At 39.4% G+C, this 25,695-nt stretch overlaps 1 protein-coding gene across 1 annotated transcript in view; it reads left to right on the top strand.

Annotated features, from left to right (window-relative positions):
• Positions 1 to 23,336, top strand: part of ADAMTS6 (ADAM metallopeptidase with thrombospondin type 1 motif 6) — a 338,936-nt gene extending 315,600 nt beyond the window's left edge. Inside the window, exons 23-25 of the mRNA XM_028849466.2 lie at positions 4,464 to 4,640; positions 7,702 to 7,858; positions 20,133 to 23,336. Of these exons, the coding sequence (XP_028705299.2) occupies positions 4,464 to 4,640; positions 7,702 to 7,858; positions 20,133 to 20,242 (444 nt within the window). The 3' untranslated portion in view covers positions 20,243 to 23,336. The remainder of the gene's footprint in view (positions 1 to 4,463; positions 4,641 to 7,701; positions 7,859 to 20,132) is intronic.
• The last annotated feature ends 2,359 nt before the right edge of the window (positions 23,337 to 25,695 follow it).

Raw genomic sequence — 25,695 nt, 5'->3', positions numbered from 1 at the left:
TCCTAATTTACTAATGCCCAGTCTGAGGAGAGGCAGGAGGGACAGAGGTACTTTTCTGAAGTCGAGCGCTGTCTTTGACTTGGCAAGTCCCCACAGGCTATAACAAGGCAAGCGTTAAATGCAATAGTTTGAGGCAAAATTGACTTGGTTATGTTAATAACTAAATGGTTAGCAATAGAGCGAGGGAAGAAGAAAGAGTAATAGAATAGATGAAAGCGTTAAATTTTTCTTAGCTTTAATTTGGTAGGATTTTCCCCTGGGACTGTGGCCCATGACTCTGTAGGGGGTGGCACTTTGTCTCAGGTGTGATGAGTCCATCCCTTTTCTGCTCTATGAATGGCAGTCTCGGTGGTTAGCAGCACAAGGTATCGTCCTTCCTAGGCTGGCTTGAGTTTTTCTTCTTTCCACCCTTTGATGAGAAGGTGATCTTCAGGCTGGTGCTGGTTTACTGGAAATTCTAGGGGTGGTACCTATTCTAAAAGACTTTTAGTTTTGAGGGAAAGGAAAGTGGAAGATAAACCAAGTATATAATTTCTAAGAAACTGACCTTTGTTTTAAATGTGGGGACATCAGCAGTGGACTTTATAGTCCTTGGTGCCTTTCTACTGAGAAATTTCCTTTAGCATCTATTTTTATTAGTTTTTAGACAAAAGAAGCCAAACACCATTTTATATTTGACAATGCTTCCTGTATGATTTTTATACCAGATAATCTAAATTTTACCTTTATATTAGTGTGCTATTAATGTTAAACTTAGTTTTAATAAAACTTTGTAGACATTTATTCAATTTTTAATGTTGGGCCATAAGGTAAGATTTTTATAGACTCTTTTTAACCTTTTATAATTTTTATTAAAGAGCAGGTTAGTGCTTTAAGAAAAACTCATGTTTTTACTTTAATGTCCAATTCACAGAAAAACTGGTCGATACCCGTTTAACTTTAGCCAGTATGTTTACACACAGATTTTTATTTACAATTAATGTTTTAAAACTTGATTAAACCTTCAAAACAATATATATTTTTAACCTTTTAATGTAGGTAAAAATTTACATTCTTATGCCTCCTTATAATCCTTTTGCCAAAGGTATATTTTACTTTCCTTATACACCTTGCACATAAACTGTTTTTTTTCAATAGTTTTACATTCAGGAGGCCTAGTTACTTTTAAATTATATGACATTTCTTGCATAAATTCTATTTTTTAATAACTTTTTTTCTTTCACGACTTTTGCAGACAATTGTTCGATATGCCTCAACTTTCTGACTTATTACAAACATTTCTTTCTTTAAACAACCAGTTAATTTATTTCAGGACAAGAATTTACCATATAACACTCTTTTTACATAAATTCTGCCCCCCCTTTTTTTTTCAAAGATGATAACCATTCTTTTCCAAAGTGAACTTCTTTTATGTCTGTGGACTAGACTGTCTAAGGCCACAAGATTAGAAGCTACTATAATACATGTTACACTGTTAACTTTTGGCAAACTTTACTTTTGTTGAAAACCTTATAAGTTTGGGATTTCGATTATCCTTTGCTATTAATAAGACCTTGTTTAATCCAAATTAACTTAGAATTGGGATAGATGGCTTTTTTTTTCTCCTTCAATTACCTGGGAGGAACCATCCATCCTCCTGTCCTGAAGGGAGTTCCTCCTAGGTCTGGTCGGACCTTTGTATGGTAATTAAGATTTAGATCCCCTCTTAGGAAACCTGCTGAGTTAAGGGAATTTTCAGTGATTAATATTAAATCATCCTTTTTTTTTTTTCCTTAGGATACTTCTGAACTGGTGAGGTGTGCTCACAATGAGGTTTCCTCTAAAAGTTTTTTTTTTTTTTTACTTTCTTCTGTTAGCAAAGTAGTTGCTGCCAGAGACTGAATGCATCTGGGCTATCCACAGGTTACTGGGTTAAGGATTTTTTATAGGAAGGCCTCAGTGCTTTCGGGATAAGCCCTTGTTTACACTGAAAACAAAGTGGTATTAGAGTGTTACAGGGTTACAGAGAATACCTTTAATTATCAATTGTAGGTTTTAAATTTACCTTGGCTTTTAAAGGAATAGGGTACACTGGGTTTTTTTTTCTTAACTACTTGTATATTTCTCTCTTTCTCTCTTTGACTTTCTGTCTTTCTCTCTTTGACTTTGCATTTGCCTTTGTCTCTTCCTCTCTCTCTGCCTGTCTCTCTCTCTCTCTCTCTTCTTGAATCCCTGTTTGTCTCTCCGTCTCTTCCTCTCTGTCTTTTCCTCTCTCTCTCTTTGCCCCTTTTTCTCTCTCTTTCCTCTCTGTCTCTCTGCTGGTCTTTCCTTGCCTCTGCCAGCCACTTATGCTGCTGTTCTCTCAACCACTGGTTGGGGGGCAGGGGATGGGATCTAAAACCAGCTGTAACCAAGGGTTTATGTACGGGAACTGGTCTGGGTGCCCTGGCTTACAGGTTACCTTGTGCCATACCTTGAAACAAGGGACCTGTCCAGGCTTCCTTCTGATGGCCAACCCACCTCTAATGCTGGCCAGTGTATTTCACACAAAGTTCTAAGTTTTCCTGGTGTCATAGTAACACCATAATCTCCCTTAAATCCTTTCTTGAAAGTTTTCAACATAGTTCCTAGTGGGGTGGGCTTACTTTGTGCGTGACCCATGCTTCTTCGAGACAAAACACCACGCTAACACCACACGCACACCATGAAACAAAGAACAGATAAAAAGGGCACACACATACTTTTACAGTTCACACAAAACCAGAATCAAAACCAAAATCAGAGTATCCAGAAATCCAAGCCAGGTCAAAACCAAAGTATCAAGCAATCAAAGTCAAGTCAAAAACAAAAACCAAAGTGCCAGTACAGGCACACTGTGGGTGATCAGGCCACGCTTCCCCTCAAATGGAGTGGCCAAGTTCCAAAGACTAGTCTTACCAAGTTTCAGATGTCCAGACTCCAAGTGCCAGTTCCTTCCTGGTGTTCAGCCACTGCGTTGATCCTCCATGGGGGCCTGCCACACACTGCTCTGGTGAGGCGTTCCACTCGGGCAATTGCCTACCCAGGAGCATGCTCAGGATCCGCATCACTCAAGCTGGCCAGAGTCCCCCATAGGGATGCTCCACAGGGCAGGCCTAAGCTGCTTAAGGGGCTGCCTCAACCGTCTGACCATCTGTTAATCACCTCACTTCCTGGTCAGGGAACCAAGACATGTAGCAGAACAAGCTGCAGACAAAACCCCTCAGACACGGAGTTAAAGAAGGAAGGACTTTATTCGGCTGGGACCTTTGGCAAGATTCACGTCTCCAACCAAGCGCCTGTTTCATTCATTTTTGTATCTCCCCAGTCTAGTGTAGTTCCTGTAGGAGATCTGGAAATGTTTTTTGCATGAAAGGTATATATACAGTGCTTCCAAATGTTGTGGGGAAGGTCCTCCCTTGATTGAGGGGAAGTATAGATTTTTTTTTTTTTTTTTTTGAGACAGAGTCTTGCTCTGTTTGCAGGCTAGAGTGCAGTGACGCAATCTTGGCTCACTGCAACCTCCACCTCCTGGTTCAAGTGCTTCTCCTGCCTCAGCCCCCCAAGTAGCTGGGGCTACAGACACGCACCACCACACCCAGCTAATTTTTGTATTTTTAGTAGAGACAGGGTTTCACCATGTTGGCCAGGATGGTCTTGATCTCTTGACCTCGTGATCTGCCCACCTCAGCCTCCCAAAGTGCTGGGATTACAGGCTTGAGCCACCGCGCCTGGCCTGAAGTACAGATTTTTAAGGAAGGGTCCAGATATACAGGGGAGAAAGCTGGAAGACTCAAGTCAGCTACTATGTTAAATAGGTGACTTCTAGAAACACCTGGAGATGAGGTACATAAGATTTGTGACATAGGGAAAAACATCCTTCCCTCAGTATGAAGAACAAACAGAACCAATTCTAAAGAACAACTTCCTTAGATTTGTAACTGATGTATGGGGAAAAGTTAAGAGATTTTCTGTGCAAGAAACCTTCACCTGTGACCAAGTATTCTTAGCGACTCGGCATAAGAATAGTTCATCTAAATCAACCCTGAACTTGCTTTACAGAGACAAGTTCTTGTGGTCTACTAATAACATACACATTCCTTTTAGAAGACCACACCCACCAAGTAGGAAACCAAGGATTCCACATTCCAAAAATTAGCAGAATCTTATCACAGCTGATGAGGCCAAGGATAGAGAGGAATAGAGGAATCAACCTATCCCCAACAGAGCAAGAAAATGAGTTAGCCAAGAAAAGCAAATGTTGGATTTAGCTCTTCAAACCCTTAAGACAAAGATAAAAGTACCTCTGCTTAAAAACCTTTAAGGAACTTTGTATCTGAGAGACTGCCTAGAACTTAGTATATGTGTATATTCTATACTAAAACACACATTTACTTGAAGAAAGACTTTCCTCAAATTTTCCTCTGTCTTTAAACTGTCGTGATTCAATACTATTTTATTTCCAGTGTACTCCAAAATGTGGTCCAGGATTCAAGCATCGGATTGTTCTGTGCAAGAGCAGTGACCTATCTAAGACATTCCCAGCTGCACAATGTCCAGAGGAAAGCAAACCTCCTGTCCGCATCCGCTGCAGTTTGGGCCGCTGCCCTCCTCCTCGCTGGGTCACAGGAGACTGGGGCCAGGTAAGGCGTTTGTACTGTGGACTCCTGCTGAAATAGCACCTTGAGACACAAACCTGAGGTTCCTTGTGTGATCATTGTAAGGGCTTGAGAGATGAGTAAGAATTAACACGTAGAAGTCTAGGTATGAGGCATGAGTGTGAAACTGCACAAACCACAGCCGCCACATGTGGACACATACAGTGTGCCAGTGATTCTCCCACACCCACACACTTCAACTTCAGATTCTATTCTTCAGATCCATTGTAGATTAAAATTAAAAGAGAAATAGAATAACCAGTAGAGATTTGAACAAGCTACCGAAACTTTGGATTCTAGTCCCGGCTCTCTCAGCTGTTAAAGGAATAAATCAGTTAACACCAGTGTCTTCATTTTCCCACTTGCAAAATAGAGATAATTACTCTTAAACTCACAAAAAAGTTGTGGAGTTTTTAATTAGTTTGATACTGTGATTGACAATCCTTGAAATATTATTAATACTTATTCATTAATTGATTTGTTTTTATCTGATGGATGCTATGAATTGGGAAAAAAGTATATAGGAATTTTGGTATGTATTTTTATATTAGACTCATTTCCACCTTAAGTTCCAATTCTTATTTTTTTCTGTCTTATCTGCTTTTAAATTGTGTTATCTTTCTGTAGGCCACCTTAAATTCTATAAAAACAAGTCGGTTCTCAGCACAATATTAAAATTTTGTGAATATGTTAATTAGCTAGATTTAGTCACTCCACAGTGGTTATATACTTCAAAATATCATGTCATACATGATAAACAGACATAATTTTTTTTGCCAAATAAAAAAATTCTTAATAAAAAAGACCAAGTTGGTATATTTAGATAGAAGGAAAATTAAGTATTGTTCTTCTAAATGTCAAAGAGGAAATCTATTAGGTTACATTTTTTAAAATGCCCCAGAAAGTACATATCTAACCAATCAATGCCCTTACCCTGTAGTTTCATAACTGACCTTGTAGCAAGTCATTTTCTAATATTTGAGACTCAAATAAATCATAATGACATATTGTGATTTATGCCAATATGATTTTGTTTGTGCTCTGGGTCTGCCTTTACTTATTAAAAATGGCATTTCATATAAGTAGCTGCCAAAACTCTGGCCAAAATTCAATATTTTGACACCTCTTTCGTTTCGTTTGGGAGAGGGCAAAGATTTTCAGTACCCATGAAGGTAATTAAGTATACTTGCTCTGTGCTCAGCACTTTGAGGAGACAAAAGAAATATAATCATAAAATTAGTAATGCTTGGCATCTCTATAGCAGTATTTAGTTTAATTTACAAAATGCTCAAGTAGAATACACATGACAGTGTTAAGCACTGTATGCAGTTAAGTGTCAAATTATGTTTCACTATAGAAGTGTGACAGCTTCACAACACATGATTGATATGATGCTATTAAAGAATCAGAGCAGACCTGCTACATGATTTTTATTTTAAATCAGGCAGGCATTTCCTTCTCTATATATTCTTTGTTGCAATCTACTGTATAAAAGTCAGTTGGAAGTTTTTGTGTTTTAGTAATTTTGCCAAATTTACCACTGTCAATTTGAGATTATTCTTTTAAATGTTGTCAAGTCCTTTTCTTCCCATTTACAATTTCAATTCAGTTTCCTAAAATTCAAAATAACCAGTGAAAATACATTTTCAAAGATGCTTTAATATATTAGAGTACATTTATTTCTCATTCTGTATGAAAACTGTTTTTTTTTTTTTTGAGATGGAGTCTCACTCTGTCGCCTAGGCTGGAGTGCAGTGGCACGATCTCAGCTCACTGCAAGCTCCACCTCCCAGGTTCACGCCATTCTCCTGCCTCAGCCTCCCAAGAAGCTGGGACTGCAGGCGCCCGCCACCTCGCCCGGCTAATTTTTTGTATTTTTAGTAGAGACGGGTTTTCACTGTGTTAGCCAGGATGGTCTCGATATCCTGACCTCGTGATCCGCCCGCCTCAGCCTCCCAAAGTGCTGGGATTACAGGTGTGAGCATCCACACCTGTCCGAAAACATTTTTTTTAAGGCTCTTCATGAATATCCTTACAAGTCCTGTGGGTACTTTCAGAGTTTTTGCAAACAAATCCAACAGGGCTTCAATTTTTTGACCCTGTAAACATCACCATCCCCTGTGTTGGCACCAGTTACTTCCTCATGCCTTTGATCCCACATTTCATAGGCTTTCTGGTATTCTCGATGGAAGGCCCATAGACTAACCCAGCTTCATTCTTCAGCCTCAGCAGCTGATCAGTCCCAAATGAAACTAAGCCCCTCGGACAGTAACTTCAGTCCTGAAGAGACTGAATCCCAGAGTAGATGCAAAAGGAGAGGGAGACACGCTCATTTGAGAACACAAGACTGCTTCTCAGGTTTGTGTGGCTTACAATCCCTTAGAAAACCTGAGGGACTTATTTAAGCTGTTTTTTTTTTTTTTAATGACCCCATCACCAGGCTCCACAGCTGTCACTGCTATTACATTGAACTAATAGTTTGATCACATACAGGACACTCCAATAAGCCACCAGGTTATTTACCTGCACGCCTATAATAAATAGGGAGCAATAGTGATTTCCTAGCCCTATAATCTCTCATTATTCTACTTCATCACAAGGATTTTCTCATGACACTCCTGCTAGAGGTCACCAGCCTTGCTGGGAATTGTTGCAGTGATAGCAAGAAATCTCTATGTATTATCTTCTGGGAAGTATATTGAGTCTATTTGCTAGGGTAATAACATGATGTTTGACTTTCCAAACCAGTTTGATAGTAGAATGACCTAATCATACACCTCTCAAAAATGAACCACATGTGGGCTTTAAAAGTTAGTATTGTGGCTGGGTGTGGTAGCTCAAGCCTGTACTCCCAGCACTTTGGGAGGCTGAGGCAGGAGGATTGCTTGAGGCCAGGAGTTTGAGACCAGCCTGGCCAATATAGCAAGACCCTGTGTCTCAAAAAAAAAAGTTCATATTGTGTTGTATTTGAAATGACATAGTATATTTTTTACCTCCTGAAAATTGTTGAGATTAATATTTTGTTTCTTTGTGTCTTTGGATTTAGTGTTCTGCTCAGTGTGGCCTTGGACAGCAGATGAGAACTGTGCAGTGTCTCTCCTACACTGGACAGGCATCTAGTGACTGTCCAGAAACTGTTCGGCCTCCATCAATGCAGCAGTGTGAAAGCAAATGTGACAGTACCCCCATTTCTAATACTGAAGGTGAGTTTTTCCATGGAGGAGGGGCCTGTGGTTGCTAATGACCCACCTTTACTGTACTGTTCCCAGGGTTTGAAGAGCACAATAAACCCACTACTGTAGTGTAGTTTGAGTAGAGCATTTGTGAAAGCTGCTTATGCAGACAGCAATCAGGAAACCAAAGTTTTTTCCTGACTTTTTAACTAACTTTATGACCTTGTTAAGTCACTGAACCTCTCTGGAGCTGAGTTTATCTATGAAATAAGAAATTGGAGTAGATAATCTCTAAGATCACATCCAGCCTCATATTCTATGTTTGATTTATATTAAGACTTTAGAGATGTTTCCGAATGAACTACTCTTGAAGTGCAAACTTCTGTTTCTTTTTGGATATGACAGTGGATCTCTATCATGCTGAAGATTTAAATTCATTATTGTTGTACATATAATGAAAGCATATGTTTGAAACTACTTGCATTTTAAATGCTAATTTTCTTATCGTAGAAAAGTAGAAAAATAATTATGTAGCTGTTTATAAAGGAGAACAAAGGTCTTTGTGCTCTGGAATTTCTCTTTCTGTTTTTTATACATTGGGAAATCCCTTTATTAACAGCAGATGCCCCACCCCCCCACCACAATTCTGACTTTTAAAAATCTGTTGTTTAAATGAAAGTAATTTCTTTATTCATTTAGGCATTCATTAGGAATTTCTCGAATACTACTATGTGCGAGTCACTGTGACAGAAATTATTAGGAATGTGAAGACAAACATGGCATAGTCCAGAAGTTTAGACTGCCTTCTCACATGAAAATACAGGCAGGATCAAATATATGCACATGAACAACATCTAAAGCCACAAATTTAAATTATAAGGCCCTGAAAAAAACCTATCATGAATATATAGTCAAATAATTTGTTAATATTTTTCAAGTGAAAACTGTATGTTTATAAACATCTTCAAGAGAGAGCGCTTTATTTTGATCAACTCTGTCTAATTCAAAGGATTCTTAAAAATTATATTCACAATTTAAAAGTGTTTTCTTGGGAATTTTGTTTTAAGAAAGTGATCTTGTATGGCAAGATCCAGACACCTTGCATCTTTGCAGATGGTCTGTTTTGTATACTTAAGCCTCAACACAGTGCACTTATTATACACATAATTACTCTTTCAAAATGTATAACCCTATGCTACATCAATTCAAAATCACAACTTTTAATTTTGCAAAATCTCTGGCTTTACTGCTACTTCTTTTTTGTCCCTTTGGATTCTGGAAATCTACCTTTCCCTCTCTTGGGAAGGGCTCAAAATCTATAACAAATAAAGTGTTTTTCTTGGAAAAAAATTATCTTTTAAATTATCTTCAAAAAAAAAATCTCTTAGCCGGCTGCAGTGGCTCACATCTGTAATCTCAGCACTTTGGGAGGGTTGAGGTGGGAGGATCACTTGAGCCCAGGAGTTCAAGACCATGCTGGGAAACATAGTGAGAACCTGTCTCTACAAAAAAATTAAAAAGTTAGCTAGGCATGGTGGTGGGTGCCTGTAGTCGTAGTTCCTTGGGAGGCTGAGGCAGGAGGATCACCTGAGCCCAGGAAGTTGAGGCTGCAGTGAGCCCTGATCATGCCACTGCACTCCAGCCAGGGCAACAGACTGAGACTCTGTCTCAGAAAAACCTCCCCAAACCAAAACGGAACAAAATCTCTCTTCTGTAAGACTCCAGCAATAATTTCTTTTATCCATTGTAAGTTAGCAAAAGATCACATGAATTCGGGGTTCTCTTTTTCTTTCAGAATTGGAAGATACAAGGTTAAGGTAGGAGAGAGGATATAACTGTCATATTAAATTAGTCTATGTTGGGTATTATGTTAGGCCCTTTATATAGTCTGTCTTATATATCTCACATACACAAATAGATCTCTCTCTGCAAGTCTGTGTGTGTGTGTGCATGCGTGTGTGTGTGTATATAATCTTACATAATCCTGACAACAAGCTTCTAAGAGTTGGTATTCCTAATGAGGAAAGTGAGGCACATGGGAAGATAGTGATTTGCCCAATTTAAAGACTAGGAAGTAGTAGAGTCAGGATCTGAACCCACATTTGGTAGGGTCCAAGTACCTGTCAATTTCAACTATATTTGCAGGCTATTCTTAATTTAGTCTTTAAAGTAGGGTTTTTTGACATAAAAGCAAGAGTTTCTGATTTTGAAGTAAAACATTTCTGGCATGACTGTCAGCCTAATTCAATAGATTAAGCCTAAGTCATTGCTGAAAGAACTGCCTTTTGACATGCCTAAAACAATGTATCTGTTGGAGTTATGCTCATAGCTTCATTTTAGACAATTTTAATAATTTCTCTAAAATCTTCTCCATCATGCATAATCATTATAAACTTTGCAGTTTATATATAATAAGTTTCAAAACTATTTTCAGAGTAGGCAGAATATCATTTGTACCTGTGCTAATTTCTGCCTTAAGGGAATTGTCTTAAAATGAATAGGTGTTAATTTGAGGTTTCTTGGGTTATTTGGAGAAACACCTCATGGTTATTTCATCTATCTGGCTAATCACTTTTTATTAATATTATTCTAAAGTAAGCAGTAAAAACAATATATTTAGACTTCTCAGTAAAGGAGGAAATTTTTAGGAAATTATTAATCCTGCTAAGTATGATTCATGTTAGAATCATTATTATCTAAAGATGTCAGCTCATTTAAAAGAAAGAAGATAACTCTCTTTACAAAATTAGATTTAAAGTACAAATGATATGTCTGTCATAACGTGTTTTGTGTTCTCTTTAATTTCCCAATAGCATATATGGAATGCATTTAAATATCTGAAACTATTTGTTCATTTAATCAGCAGCTAATTATTGAATGCTTTCTATGGCCAGCCTCTGCTATTTATTAGGGAAAATTCAAATATATTTATAAGTTCATAGTCTTTCAGAGCAAATACTTAAATGAAAATTTTTTTAATTCAAAAAAATTTGAGAAAAGAAGGTGGAATGTGTTATGTGGAGCAGTTTACACAAGTGCTCAAATGAAGGACCAATGACTTCACATTTTCCATCAAGGCTGGCTTCATAGACTAAGGAATCAGTAAGCCATCTATATAACACATAGTTGGAAAAACCCAGTGTGTACCTTGGGAAAAGTGAGTAAAACATTATGAACCGAATTATAAGTTTTCATCCATAGAGATATGGAATGGACAGATAACATAGATTTCAAAAGAGACAAGGAGGCCGGGCACAGTGGCTCACGCCTGCAATCTCAACATTTTGGGAGGCCAAGGGGAGAGGATTGCTTGAGCCCAGGAGTTTGATACCAGCCTGGACAACATAGGGAGACCCCTTCTCTACAAAAAAGTTTAAAAACTAGCTGGGTATGGTGGCACGCATCTGTAGTCCAGCTACTTGGGAGGCTTAGGTAGGAAGATCACTTGAGTTTGGGAGGTCAAGGTTGCAGTGAGCCATGATCACACCATTGCACTCCAGCCTGGATGACAGAGTAGAGACTCTGTCTCAAAAAAAAATTAGAGAGAGAGAAGAGGTTCTAGTGTGAAAATAATGCAAAAGTGGTCTGTTATGGTTTGTAGGAGGCAAATCATGGAAGAAAAGAGGCTGGGCGTAGTGGCTTACTCCTGTAATCCCAGTAGTTTGGGAGGCTGAGGCAGGCAGATCACCTGAGATCAGGAGTTCGAGACCAGCCTGACCAACATGGAGAAACCCTGTCTCTACTAAAAATACAAAATTATCTGGGCCTGTATGTAATGCCTGTAATCCCAGCTACTTGGGAGGCTGAGGCAGGAGAATCGCTTGAACCTGGGAGGTGGAGGTTGTGGTGAGCCGAGATCAAGCCATTGCACTCCAGCCTGGGCAACAAGAACAAAACTCTGTCTCAAATAAAAATGGAGAAAAGAAATGCCTTTTAGCAAGGAAAAGTTAAGAAGAAAGTTGGAGAAGGAGCAGTTTCTGGTTAATGCAGGAGAGTGGAAGAGGCGGAAGAGGATCCCCTTTCCTCCAGTACAGTCAAATTGCCATGACTCATAGTACGAGGCTACTGAAAAATCACTTCAGCTCTACCCCAAGACAGGGCAGGATTTGGGGAGATGTATTGGGATCTAAAATAGAGTTTTTCAGTTGAATCTCTATGAATGAAATGGGCCACAGATAGAATGTTGAGAATTGTTTTGACTATCAAGGTTTAGGTAATGGTCTCCCTCCTGTCAGTATTTCATTATGAAAAAAATTAGAATTTTCAAACATACAGCAAAGTGGAAAGAATTTTACAATGAACATCCACCATCTAGATTATATTACTTTTAATGGCAAAAACTACAATTACTTTTGCACCAAACCATAGTGTTATCATTTACTGAACATGCTTTTTCATATATGTGCATATATCCATCCATCCATTATGATTTTTTCAATAACATCCTACATTCATCCAATCATTTATTTATTTACTTAGCAAACATACTTACCATGTACTAGGCACCAAGACTATGAATGCAATACAACAGGTTCCCTGTTCTCAAAGGTTTAGTAGGGTTGGCAACATACAATTAATTTTGACAATATGAGCAGTACTGTTCCAGGGGTGGGAAGAAGTGACCATGAGTGCACAGAGGAGCAGGTAATCAGCAGAAGCATCACAGAGAAGGAAAGCTGAGCTGAACATGGAAGATAGGAAACAGTTTACCCAGAAGACATTGAGATGTGGGGCATTCCTGACAGAGGACAAGTGTGTACAGTCACAAGGGCATGGAGGCAGTTCACTATCGCTGCGGTGGGTTGGCAGATGAGCGGGCAGTGCACATGAGGCTACAGAGAGAGAAGCAGGGACTTGGTTTTGGAAACTCCACATGTAGTGGAAGGAAGCTAGGACTCTATCTTTGGGTTTTAGGGAACAAGTGAAAAAAAAAAAAACTGGGGCTTGACATGCTCAGGATGACAGAAGGGTAAAGGAGCAGAGGGAGGGCAGCCTTGTGTGGGAGTAGAATGAGAAAGATTTGTTCTAAGAGTCCAGGCAAGAGAGGATGGAGGCATGAACTAAGGCAGATATTGTAGGGATTAAAAGGAGAGTGATGAACTGGGGGAAAAATAATAAAATGAAAGGAGAATAAAAAGAGCCTGATGAACAGTTAGACAAGGAGATGAGAGATATGGAGGTATTCAGGATGACTCCTACATTTCAGATTTAGGTAACTGTGTACCATCATTAATCATGAAGGAATTCAGGCATCTGTAGGGAAATTAAACACATTAGTCCCCTGAAGCTTTAATAAGAAATGGAATTTGAATAAGATTTAAAAATAAAATGAATGGAGAGAGATTGAAGAAATGGAGGGAGGTCAAGCAACAAATGATAGTAAGGGAATCAGAAGCAGGGTTTCAAAAAATTAAAATAGCAAGAGGGAAATGGGAGGAAGAAGAAGGGAGATACAATTTGCTGTGTTCAACATCTGCTTTAGTTTTTTTGTTTCTGAAAGCCTTTGGCAAAGGGTTAAAGGATTAAAGGCATGATCTTGACAGACTGCCACTGATGAGGGTAACACCATGTTGCTGCTAAAAGTGAATTATAGACACCCTGGGTATCAGTAAATTTGAAATGCTACTCAGAGTAATTTTTTAAAAAGTACATATGTCAGTTGGGACTAACCTACTCAAGCTCACCTGAAATTCTATGCAAAATGCCATTTTATTCATCTTTCATGCAGTTTCAAGTTCCCTTGTAGTTTATATAGTGAGTCTTTTCAGCTTCTCAATAGCACAAGGCACTCTGTCACAGAGTATTTATTGCTGCCAGGTAATGATTCATGGTGTGCCAGGGGCTGGTAACCAATCCAGGAAAGGTGTGGTTAGTGTACAATGGTTTACCAGCCCAGGATGTCTAATGGTGGCTTTGGTGGCTCTCAGACTCCCTCATGTAAATAGCTCTGGGAAAGCTTAGGCAGCTCCAGAAATCTCGAACCAAGAATTTTGGTCAAACTAGCTACCGCATTTGGGTTTTAATGTGGCACCTGATGTATGAAAATCAGTAAAGGAACGATAAAGGTCATTTGAAGACTTTGGTTTCAAAGAGGTGAGGAAGGCCAGTTTTTTTCCTTACCACTTCAAAGAGTTCATAAGTCACTTAGCATGCGGGTTCACATTCCTGGCTGTCTGGTCTAGAGGGAACCCTGGATTTGGGTTGAGATTATACCACCTCCAGGTTGAATGTGGGTGGCATCTAGGGAATAAGACTAAATAAAAAGAAACAGAAAGCAAAGAGAGAAAGGAATGGTCTAGTCTGTGGGAAATTGAAATCAGTATAAAGTTCAATAGCTGATACCATCTTGCTTCAAGGATAAAAATAAGCTGGTGGACTGTTCTATTACAATGAATAATGTTAGGTTCCCAAGCAAAAGTTGCCATTTCATCCTTTTCTAGCCTGAATATCTAAACTGTCAAGGGCTCAAGTACACTTTATTAGGAGAAGTATACTGAGTTAACATTCCCCACCCCAACTTCTGTGCCATGCATGCGCAGCCTTTGCTATCTCACTTCTCACCAGGTCCTGCATTTCCATGGGCAGTTTGTCAGAAGTACAGCTGTTTGTACTTTTTAAATCCAAAAGATAGACCTTTAGGTGCCTAAGTCATAATTCTTCACTTACTGTGTTCTTCTGAACCACGTAAGGAGTTTACAGGAACAGAGGGCATGCATTCTCCAAAGAGCAATGCTGATGGTCCAACCTGGTCATGAAGGATATCTCCCAACTCCAGTGAGACAAGTAGGCAAGCTTTGCAACATTCAATGAAATAAATGCAAAAGCCCTGCTTTGAGGACTTGGTCTTGTATTTCTTGGACCAAATCAAGCCTTCAAAGTAACAATTAATTTGAACCTAATTGCATTCTAAATTCATAAACCTCTGTTCAGTGTATTTTGAAAGCATGTCTTTTAGGTCAGAGTTTTGAAAGATTAATGTAAAACACCTGGGGGAAAACCCATTGGCACATCAATGATAAGTAGGTTCATGTGTTACCTATGAAACAGGGTGTCTAATTTTATCATTCAACTCTACCAAAACCCAGATTACCAATGAGAGCCACTCCAGCATGCCTGGCAAATTACTTCAGATTCTAATAATGGATCCAGTTCACATTGCAGGGCCTAGGGGCTGGCTTTCAGCCCTTGATTTATTCCCAAGTCTCCCTGAGAAGAATTTGGGGATTCTCCGTAAAGCCATTCTCACCAGAAGTCTCTAGTCCTGGGTAAAGTGTAACTTTTCTTTCAAGGGTGGTGTGGGGTGTAAAAAGAGGGGAGAATAATTGGGTTTACAAAATGTTAACTAGAAACCACATGATGAGGACCTCTTACCTTTCCAGTATCCTCACAGAAAAGGGTAGAAAGAGTGTCTTGTCATTCTTCTCCTAGGAGAGTACTTAACTGGTACATGATGATAGTTGAAGAGAAAATAAGGCTCCTTCATCTGAAAATCCTTGACCCACTGGCTCAGATTCCACTACTTAGAAAGCAGTAGATAGATGTAAGTGTGTTTGCATGAAGAAAATACAACAGTAAAGCTCAAACCTTCAAAACAAATTAACTACAGAGTGATTATAATACCAAAAAACTCAAACTAAGTAATTCTTTTTAATGGATCTCTTGGTATTATTTATTTGCACACTGTGCACTAATTGCGTACAGAGGAATTTTTAATTTTTAAACATTTTAAGTGTCAGCTAGAAAGCAATGCCAACTGTAAATCATTCAGAAATTAAAACAGAACATTTATTATTATTTTAATTTCAATGGGATATGTGATTTAATTTATGTACAACTTTTCCAGAATATTTTTGTTGTTGTTGTTGGGTTTTTTTTGGTGTTTTTTGTTGTTGTTTTTTGTTTGTTTTGTTTTTGTTTTTGTTTTTGTTTTACAAAAGTAAGTTGTACTGCTCAAGGGTAGAAGAGAAAAGGCTTTCATAATTTCACTGGGCTTTAAGGATGAGGCAGACTAATGAAATAAGTTTTATAATTAAGGCCTGTCAATGACATCAGCATAATTTCAGTAAGCACAACAAATCAGTCCTCTCTGGCTAAGCTAAAAGTGGTAGATGGGTTGAATGCCCCAATATAATTTAAAACTGGTTCTAATATTTTGAAGATTACATTCAGCTTTCTCTAATAATGGGGCTTTAAAACTTCTTGATGTGTCTAAAATCACCTTTTCACTTGTGTACTTTTACAAAATTTGAGGAGGAATATATAGTGACAAAAAGTATAAATGGATAATTCAGTCTATTCTAAATAATTCAGATGTTATTCTGGAAATCTCCTTTTAAAAAACATATTTCCCCTTCTCTAAGGTGGTACAGCAAACTCTTAAAGAAACAAAACCTGACCAAGATGCTCCAAGTTGATTTATCAGTGGTGTCAGCCAAGAATACAGAATCAGAGACAGGTAGAAACTTCTTGCATTTAGATGCTAAGAATATTGCTGAAATATGAGTGGCTCTGGAGTCAGATAAACCTGTTCTTAGACCAACTAGCCGTGTGACCCAGCATGAGTTTCATAATCTTTTTGAGCTTATGTTTTACTGTCTATATAAAGCTGACATTTTATATACGGTCACTGTATAATATACAAAGGTGGTCCCACAAGATTATAATATATTTTTACTGGATCTTTTCTATGTTCAGATATATTTAGATACACAAATACTTACCAGTATACACAAATACTTGTGTTCCAACTGCCTACAATATTCAGTACAGTAACATGCTGTACAGGTTTGTAGCCCGGAAGCAATAGGCTATACCGTGTGGCCTAGGTGTACAATAGGCTATACTATCTAGGTTTGTGAAAGTACACTCTGTGATGTTTGCACATTGACAAAATCACCGAACAATGCATTTCTCAGAGAATATCCCCATCATTGAACAACACATGACCGAACTTACAAGGATTGAAAAATATATATATTTATAATATATATGTTTATGTTGTGCCTTACACAAATGATGTGCTTGATAAATTATAATTTTTAATGCTGTCACTACTAAATTAAGCTCTTGTGGAGTTAAAAGACAGAGAATAAAAGATGAGTCGTGGTTGGTGAATAGATTTTCATCAAATCTAAAGATGTAATGAACTGATTCTTCTAGTCAGGCCAGTTCCTAGAAGGCAAAACCAAGAAGTAGGAACTGGATCTTCCATACAGCCTAGGTATCTCCATATTAATGTCTGATTCCTGGAAGTCTCCAGATCTCCCACAGGTCTTTCCCTACTCCTGCCCTCATCATAATTTTCTTGCTTTCTGTTTAATAGCTTTCTTCTATTTTGCTTAAATGTGTAAATGTGTAACCCTTCCTGATACTATATTTATTTTGACAGGGATCCCAGAGAAATAATACATGATGGTTGTTCTCAGAGGCAGGTGTTTTGCTGTTAATAATGAGAACTAATTAACAGTGCTTACTCTGAGCTAGGTGCCATGGCACATGTATTATCTGCATTACCTCATGCAAACCTCACAACGTCCTATGAGTAGACCTTATCATAGTCTTTATTTTGGAGATGAAGTGAGATTTAGAGAGGTGAAGTAACTTGGCAGAGGACAATCAACTCCTAGAAGAGGCAGAACCAGAATTCACCCCCAGGCCCACCTGAATCCATATCTCCTGCCCCTAACTACTGGGTTGTGTTGCCGCTGAAGGCAACTCAGGGGACACTCCTAATCCCTACATCCCTAAGCTCGATCCTGTTCCCAGGACCTACTGACTTCCTGCTTTCAATCAAGTTAGTTGGGAACTAACTTAACAAGGGTATTGGGAAGTTCAGAAAGGAACATCCTGATAGCCGGCCACCAGCCTGCCCACAGGCTAGATGCTGCCTCTGAACAAAAGGCTGTGTTCTGGGCCTCTGCATGTAGAGAAGAGTCTTATTTCTAGCACTCATCTAAGGAACAGAATCCCTGACTGTTCATATTTGGGTTTTTTGTTTGTTTGTTTTTTGAGACAGAGTCTAGCTCTGTGGCCCAGGCTGGAGTGAAGTGGCACAATCTTAGCTCACTGCAACCTCCCGGATTCAAGTGATTCTCGTACCTCAGACTCCTGAGTAGCTGTGACTACAGGCGCATGCCACCACACCTGGCTAATTTTTGTATTTTTAGTAGATATGGGGTTTCACCATGTTGGCCAGGCTGGTCTTGAACTCCTGACCTCACGTGATCCACCCACCTCAGCCTCCCAAAGTGCTGGGATTACAAACATGAGCCACTGTGCCCAGCCAACTATTTATATTTGTAATAGCCTTAATTGGTGAGTGGATAGGCGGGTGAAGGGAGAAGCAATTATGAATATTCTATTTCATTTCTTATGTATTATAATTTAGTCAGATTATAAAGTTTAAATCTAAAAGGGAAATTGGTGAATTTGCTTATAATTTGCTCAACCCAGAGTTTTCTTGGTCCAGCTACTCTTCCAAAAATGGAGTAGTAAATCTAATGAAGTTGTGCCCCAGGAAATACTCTGGTTTGTTTTGTCTTCAAACTGACTCGTATCTTTAGGGCAGTATTTTCTCAGTAGTAATTCAAATATTGCATCCTCATTGAGATATTTGGAGTGTAGCTCCTTGCTTCCTTTCTGTCAGGCAATAAAGATACTAATAACTAATAATTGTAATAATAATAGCAATTCAGTATCCTACACTTATCCCATACTTCCTGTGTTCCAGGCACTGCTCTAGTTGACATTCATAAGGATACACATGTTACATGTTAAATGTTACATGTGAGTGTGGGTTCTCTAATCATTTCTATTTTACAGATGAGAAAACTTAAGCACAAAGAGGTTAAGTGATTTGTCCCTTCTACCTTCTTCCAGCTAAAACTTAAATTTACTGAGGATCCTAGCGTGAAAAGTTTTAATTCAGATTTCTAGCTATTAATCTCTTTGTAAGTCAAATGTTGAGTAAGGGAGTTAGATGGTGGCAGAGGTTATGTTTTCAGAGGATTTGGGAGTTCCAGTTTCAAATTTTAAGACTTTCACCAAAGGAGCATTTAAAAAGTGAGGTCAATAAGATTGTTATCTTAATCGTCAATAATGAGAACTGGGAATTTTTCCATTTCTTTGCATTTAATTTTCCATGTTTATCATATGGCCCATATGATAAACTACAATGTATGTGATCTCTTAGAACTTCAGTGGGTTTTTGAAGCCAGGAAAAAACAAGCAAACAACAAAAACTGTTCTGTAACATGAACTTTACCCACTGCCCAGCCTGATTCCTAATTACCTTCAACAATTTACCCAGATGCTTCAGTATAACTACCTGGAAAAATGAGGGTGGAACTTTGGTTCTAGCAGGCATGTGAAAATTTCGTTGCTAGGTTTACAGAGTATCCTAAATCTCCAAATAAAAGTGACAAGTATAGTGGAAAAGAATATTATTACTAGCAGTGGGGTTGTATGGGGCCAGGGGGAGTTCTGAGAATCAAAGGCCCGTGTCCCTTTCTCTACACTGGACCCTCATCCCACCTTCTGCAACCAGCCGCAAGGGGAGATGGAGAAAGAATCATTTATTCACCTTCTGGCTGCAAGAACTGCAGACTGCAACTGTGGCAGTTCTAGCACTGAAGAGAAAATACACATAGGAAAAAAGAAGACCATGTCTCACTTCCAAATTAAAAAAAGACATTTCTACATGTTTCCATAACCCACAGACTGCTGCCATTTGAGGCCAACCCCTCAAAGCTTTCTTCTTTGTCTAGTGTAGTTGCTGAATCTAGGCCACTCTCAGCAATCCTTTTGATTCACCCAGGCCCATCCCCACGCCTCACAGATGCAGAGATTCTCTGGAGACATGTGTACTTTGGTATCAGACAGTGCAACTCATGTTTGATTTTGGATAACCTTGCACTGTTGAATAAAATAACCCTTGAGAAAGAAGCAATAAAAGCTCTGTAAGAAAAATGACTCATGTTTCCAAGCTGTCTAAAGTGATCACTTATCCCAGCAAATGGTAATTCTTTCAAGACACAGTGGGCATACACCATACTTATAAAAATCTGGAAGGAAAGCCTTGCAAACATTTTTTTTAAATTGTGTTAAAATATATCAAAAGAATGTTTCTAGTAGACTGTACCAGGCAGGGTATGCTTAAAAACAAAAACAAAAACCACATGGAGGTCGAAGCCAAGGTGGATTGACCCAAAGGGGGTCCTTGCTGAACATGCAGGCCGCATCGGCTTGTTTATGTACTTGTTTATGTGCCTCTAATTGTTTTCCATTTTCTGCCCCCATTCGTTAGAGTGCAAAGATGTGAATAAAGTGGCTTATTGCCCACTGGTGCTGAAGTTCAAATTCTGCAGTCGAGCATACTTCAGACAGATGTGTTGTAAGACCTGCCAAGGACACTGACCCACAGAAAGCCAGAGAGAGTGCCTTGTCATTTCATCATGGAAATGCGTCCATCAAAGAGAGACACCCAGAGGAAGAGGATTGATGTCCTTGCAAATGCATTACCCTGTGGAAAACGTAACCACTGGTCAGCCCTAGCTGACAAGATTTCAATATTATTTTAACTTCTGTGAAGTGGGATTTATTGATCCAAAGTGCTGGACACAGTATTAGGAGGGAATGCCAGATTGGAGAGATCCAAACAACACAGGGAGACTTGCTTACTGTGGAGCGTTTGTGTTCTTTCGAGTAAATCCAATAGCCTGTTTACCTCCTTGGACCATTAAGATAATTTTTATTATGGACTTAGCAATGACACTGAATCCATTTGTATTTAAAACTGTTTAAAATGTAGCTGTTACGACTTGGTCAACTATGGAAGTGAAGAAGGTTCAGAATTCTTAAGTCATAGCTTAAAAATATTTACTGTACTTTATCTCACTACAACAGCACCACGATTTAAATTATAAAACGGGCTTTGGACTATAATTTAAGGAGCAATTATAAATCAAAAGTAATGAAAGTTTGTATTATTTTTCTTCATTCCACTTAATTTCCTTAGGAATAATCCCCCGGTTCTGAACACTGCTGTGAGCCATATATAAAACTATATTAAACTGAACAATAATGAGGGGCATAGTTTAAAGCAGTGCATCAGTTACTGCAGCTGTGCAAGTCTATAAACTCAGTGCTGAAAGACTGTGGCCAACTTGCCATTGTGCAAGTAAAGCTGAGATTTCCATTAAAACTTTAAGAGAAAAACATTTCAATTTCATGCAGAAACCAGACCTGGGGTATGGTAGAGACTAAAGGACCAGGCCCTTTACTGCCACCACACAGGATGCCTTAGTTCTTATTTGAGTCCCCCCAACTCACTTGTGTTTACATCCACTCCAGCCACAGCATGGCTTCTGCCCTTTGGATTGCTGCACGCATGTTGAGCTTACTGAGATGATACCATGCAAAAGATAGACTGGCTCGGTAACAACCAGGCAGACCCTTTTGCAATTTGCTGACAATTACGATGGGTTCCAGATGTCCCTTCTTTGATATGGTAGAAGGGCATTTATTTATATGACAGCAAATGTGTGTGTGTGTGCGGGCGCTTTTAAGTGTGTGGATAGATGAGTGTGCTTGCACATAATGTGCTATTTCTGTGAGTTTTAAAGTAGGCAAGGGATAATAACCAAAGAAGAAAATTTCATGAAGACTAGACATCATAAAGCATAATATTAATAGTCACTCAACCAAGTATTTTGTATTTTTTATGGATTCTCTGAATGGCAATTAAATGTGAAACCCAGTTCCTTGGGCAAGTCAAATTCTAGAATCACATCCACCTAAATTAAAATGACTAGCTCGTATTTTCCCTATCTTCAAGTTTCACATCCTGCTCATCAAAAGACTTGACAGCAAGACTTAGAATGAAAAAGGGTACTTGTTTTATATTAATATTTTTTACTTGAACACGTGTAGCTTGCAGCAGGTTCTTGATGAATGTGCTTTGTGTCCAAAATGCCTCCCCATTGTACACAGGTGTACACCATGCATGCATCAACACCTAAAACTCAAAACTAAATGACTATTTTGTAAGGTTAACACTTTCAGTTAAAGAACATGTTTGACTTGATTCCATCATGGTGCTCTTAAATTACATATCAGTGTGTCACATATATCATGATCTAATGCAGATGACTAGGTTTTTTCCAAAAGAAAGACAGACCCTCAGACACCAAAAGCCAATCTAAACTCCCAGATTTGCTGTGGACAATCAGCATGGAATGTTTTCTGCACTCTCAGTCATGACCACCTGTATCTTGTTACCTGCTTTCTCTCTCAACACCACAGTTCTCAACCCTGAGCCTTCCAGGAAGAGCTATTGATGATACAAGAGGAATCACCAGGGCCCGGGTCTAAGATGCCATTAGAAGACCTGCCCAAGTGCCGTCTTAGCCATTCAGTGAAGGGCAAGCAGCCCACGGGCAGCATGACCCGAGCACTGAATTCCCTTGGGCCTTTTCAAAGACCAGTTAACTTGGTGCTAATGTGCCCTAGTGAAATAAAACAAAGAAATAAAAGGTGGGTGGTTTCTGTGGCATTTTAGGCATAGGTTTGCAATCCAGATCTGATTTTCTCCAACATAAATATCAGCTCATGTTTTTATTTCAAAAAGATTTCTTATTACCGAATAAAAGCTATTTTTTACCTCACCTGGAAACTACCATTGTGAGGGCCATCCCCCAGGCACTCCACAGCACCTTGGCTGATGCTGGAAGAGGAGGGCAGCCAGTGTCACTTCCAGGATGTGAGAACAAAATGCAGGCACACCTTAGGGGCAGAATCAGAGTGCCTTTCTAGAGGGAGCCACGCACAGAATGTAACAGGATGAAACAGTTTCAGGTAGGCCTTGAATTTAAACCTGAGTAGGTTAAAACAATTCTATTTCATAGCACATCACAATACTGCTGCTACTCTGTAGCCACCCCCATGGCTACATGATGCCCTATTCCTAAATAATAACAATACCATTGTCAGTGGAGGCTGGGCCACCATGGCAGACCTTCAAAAGTAGTGAGCTACGTAGACTACTTAGGGAACCCCAGGGAAACTGGTACCCTACACCTGGGAGCAGTATCTGCCACTGGGATAAAGGCCTACTAAAAAAGGAAAGGTAAATGTACCCTAATGATTAACCCCATGAGATTCATATGATTTCCAAACAGTCCATTTCATTAGGAACTTTTTTATTTGAATGAATGTCACATAGGTATCCTCAGTAACACAGAACGAAATTACCTTTGTATTATTGTGATTAGTTGTTGCTTATTATTTTATACTCAGTAATAATGTGGTACACTGTTAATTTTTTTGCTTTTGTAAATTATATTCTAATTTATTGCCATGTTTCCTAACACTTGTCCTACATTCATTCTCCTGCTTGTAATGAAAATGAAAAAATCATTGTAACACTTGATGGAGTGAAATTCCACGCCAGGCACAGAATTTTTTTGACATAGATAATTTAGTAAAATAAAAATTCAGCTTATAATAATGATACAGATTGAAGTTGTCTGTTCCCTGAAAAGCCTGTGTTAAACTTGCAGTACTGAGAATGAATTCCCTTGGGATACCACACTTACATTATCCAAATTATCCAAGTATAATCTAGGATTGGGATGATTTGCTGTATCCTTATTACCCTCCTCAGACATTGCATCTATTTCTATGTGTTTTAGTCCTGTCTAAATGCAAGAGTGTCAGGTATTACTGGTGGGGCTACATCCCCAGCCACCATCAGCCACTCCTCTGAGGCCCCAAAGAAGTCCAGACTGGTGGCTGCCACACCCCCTCAATTGCTAGTGCCCAACTCTTTTGCTCTCCTTTTCTTTTTTCTTTTCTTTCTTTCTTTTTTTTTTTTTTTTGAGACAGAGTCTCGCTCTGTCGCCCAGGCTGGAGTGCTGTGGCGCGATCTTGGCTCACTGCAAGCTCCACCACCCGGGTTCACGCCATTCTACTGCCTCAGCCTCCCAAGTAGCTGGGACTACGGGCACCTGTCATCACGCCCAGCTAATATTTTGTGTTTTTAGTAGAGACGGGGTTTCACCGTGTTAGCCAGGATGGTCTCGATCTCCTGACCTCATGATCCACCTGCCTTGGCCTCCCAAAGTGCTGGGATTACAGGTGTGAGCCACCGCACCCGACCCTGCTCTCCTTTTCTTGCCTTCCATGTAAATTATTTAATATAGCAAGATAGTTCACTGTGCCAAGGGCACTAAAGCAAATGAATTCATACTTGAGGGATTTTTCTAGTCAGGGCAAAGAAACATGATGAGCTCACTTTCTAGCTTTAGCATTTCCTTTTGGGCTGAAGATGAACTAATGACTCAGTCTTTGCTGAGTTGAGGAATACGATGATATGCAAAGGAACTCAGAAAAAATTTTGAATATGAAGGTGACCCTCTTGCATGCTTAGCTATTTGAGTACTTTTTTTCTTTTTCTTTTTTGTTGTTGTTGAGATGGAGTCTCACTCTGTTGCCAGGCTGGAGTACAATGGTGCAATCTTGGCTCACTGCAACCTCTGCCTCCCAGGTTCAAGCGATTCTCCTGCCTCAGCCTCCTGAGTAGCTGGGATTACAGGCGCACGCTACCATGCCCAGCTAGTTTTTGTATTTTTAGTAGAGATGGGGTTTCACCATGTTGGCCAGGATGGTCTCGATCTCTTGGCCTCATGGTCTGCCCACCTCGGCATCACAATGTGCTGGGATTACAGGCGTGAACCACCACTCCCAGCCAGCTATTGGAGTACTTTCATAATGACAACTTCAATTACATAAGAAAAGTGGAACTGGCTGGGTGCAGTGGCTTATTCCTGTAATCTCAACACTGTAGGAGGCCAAGACAGGTGGATCACCTGAGGCCAGGAGTTGGAGACCAGCCTGGGCAACATTGTGAGACATCATCTCCACCAAAAATAAAAGATGTGAAATGTTCAGACTTGATGGTGCTTTATTCTACCCACTCCGATGTCTCATACACACCATACCCTGTTGTTTCTTCATTAGAAGAAATCAGGTTGCATCACGTGAGACAATTAGATAGTCTTAGAAGAGTGTTTCTCCAAGGTTACCATAGCAACCAAAAGCTGCTGAACTATGAATACTCAGTTCATGAGAAGACTGTGGATGATACCAACCATTTTAACCTCCCACTGCAGTTGCAAAGGATAATTCTGCTGGGGTTGGGGAGGGAGGAATACCAAGAAACAAGATTTACTTTAGCTTAGATTCTTAAGTATCAAGTCTAGTATCTTTTCAGCTACAGTTGTTTTCAAGTTTCCAATTAAATGCCTTTTTTCCTTTTGACATATCAAAAGGACACTATCCTGCTTAGGGTACTGACTCCAAGGACAGTCTGCCTTCCATGGAGACTCGGCCACTCCTCAGGGAGCATGGGGATCATCCTTAAGCCTTTATGCTCCAAAAGGCCCGATGTTTTTCCAAGCAAATTCAGGAAAAAGTTAGGTCTTGGAACAAAAACATGTGAATTTGCATGGCTAATATAAGACTCATTACTTTTTAAAGAAGGAAAAAGAAATCTTGTTCAGGTAGAAAAAGAAGTCACAGCCCAAGAGAACTGAAAAATTCTAATTAAGTGGTCACAGGAAAGTTGCTGCATTTAAAAGTGACAGATAAGTGGCCGGGCGCAGTGGCTCACACCTATAATCCCAGCACTTTGGGAGGCCAAGGTGGGCGGATCACAAGGTCAGGAGATAGAGACCATCCTGGCTAACATGGTGAAACCCTATCTCTACTAAAAATACAAAAAAAAAAAAAAAAAACCCAAAAACATTAGCCAGGCGTGGTGGTGGGCGCTTGTAGTCCCAGCTACTCGGGAGGCTGAGGCAGGAGAATGG

The sequence above is a fragment of the Macaca mulatta genome, chromosome 6 (genome assembly GCF_049350105.2).
Source record: "Macaca mulatta isolate MMU2019108-1 chromosome 6, T2T-MMU8v2.0, whole genome shotgun sequence".
Taxonomy (NCBI): Eukaryota; Metazoa; Chordata; class Mammalia; order Primates; family Cercopithecidae; genus Macaca; species Macaca mulatta.
The sequence above is the reverse complement of the archived record's forward strand: the minus strand, read 5'-3'. Positions and strand labels throughout refer to the sequence as shown.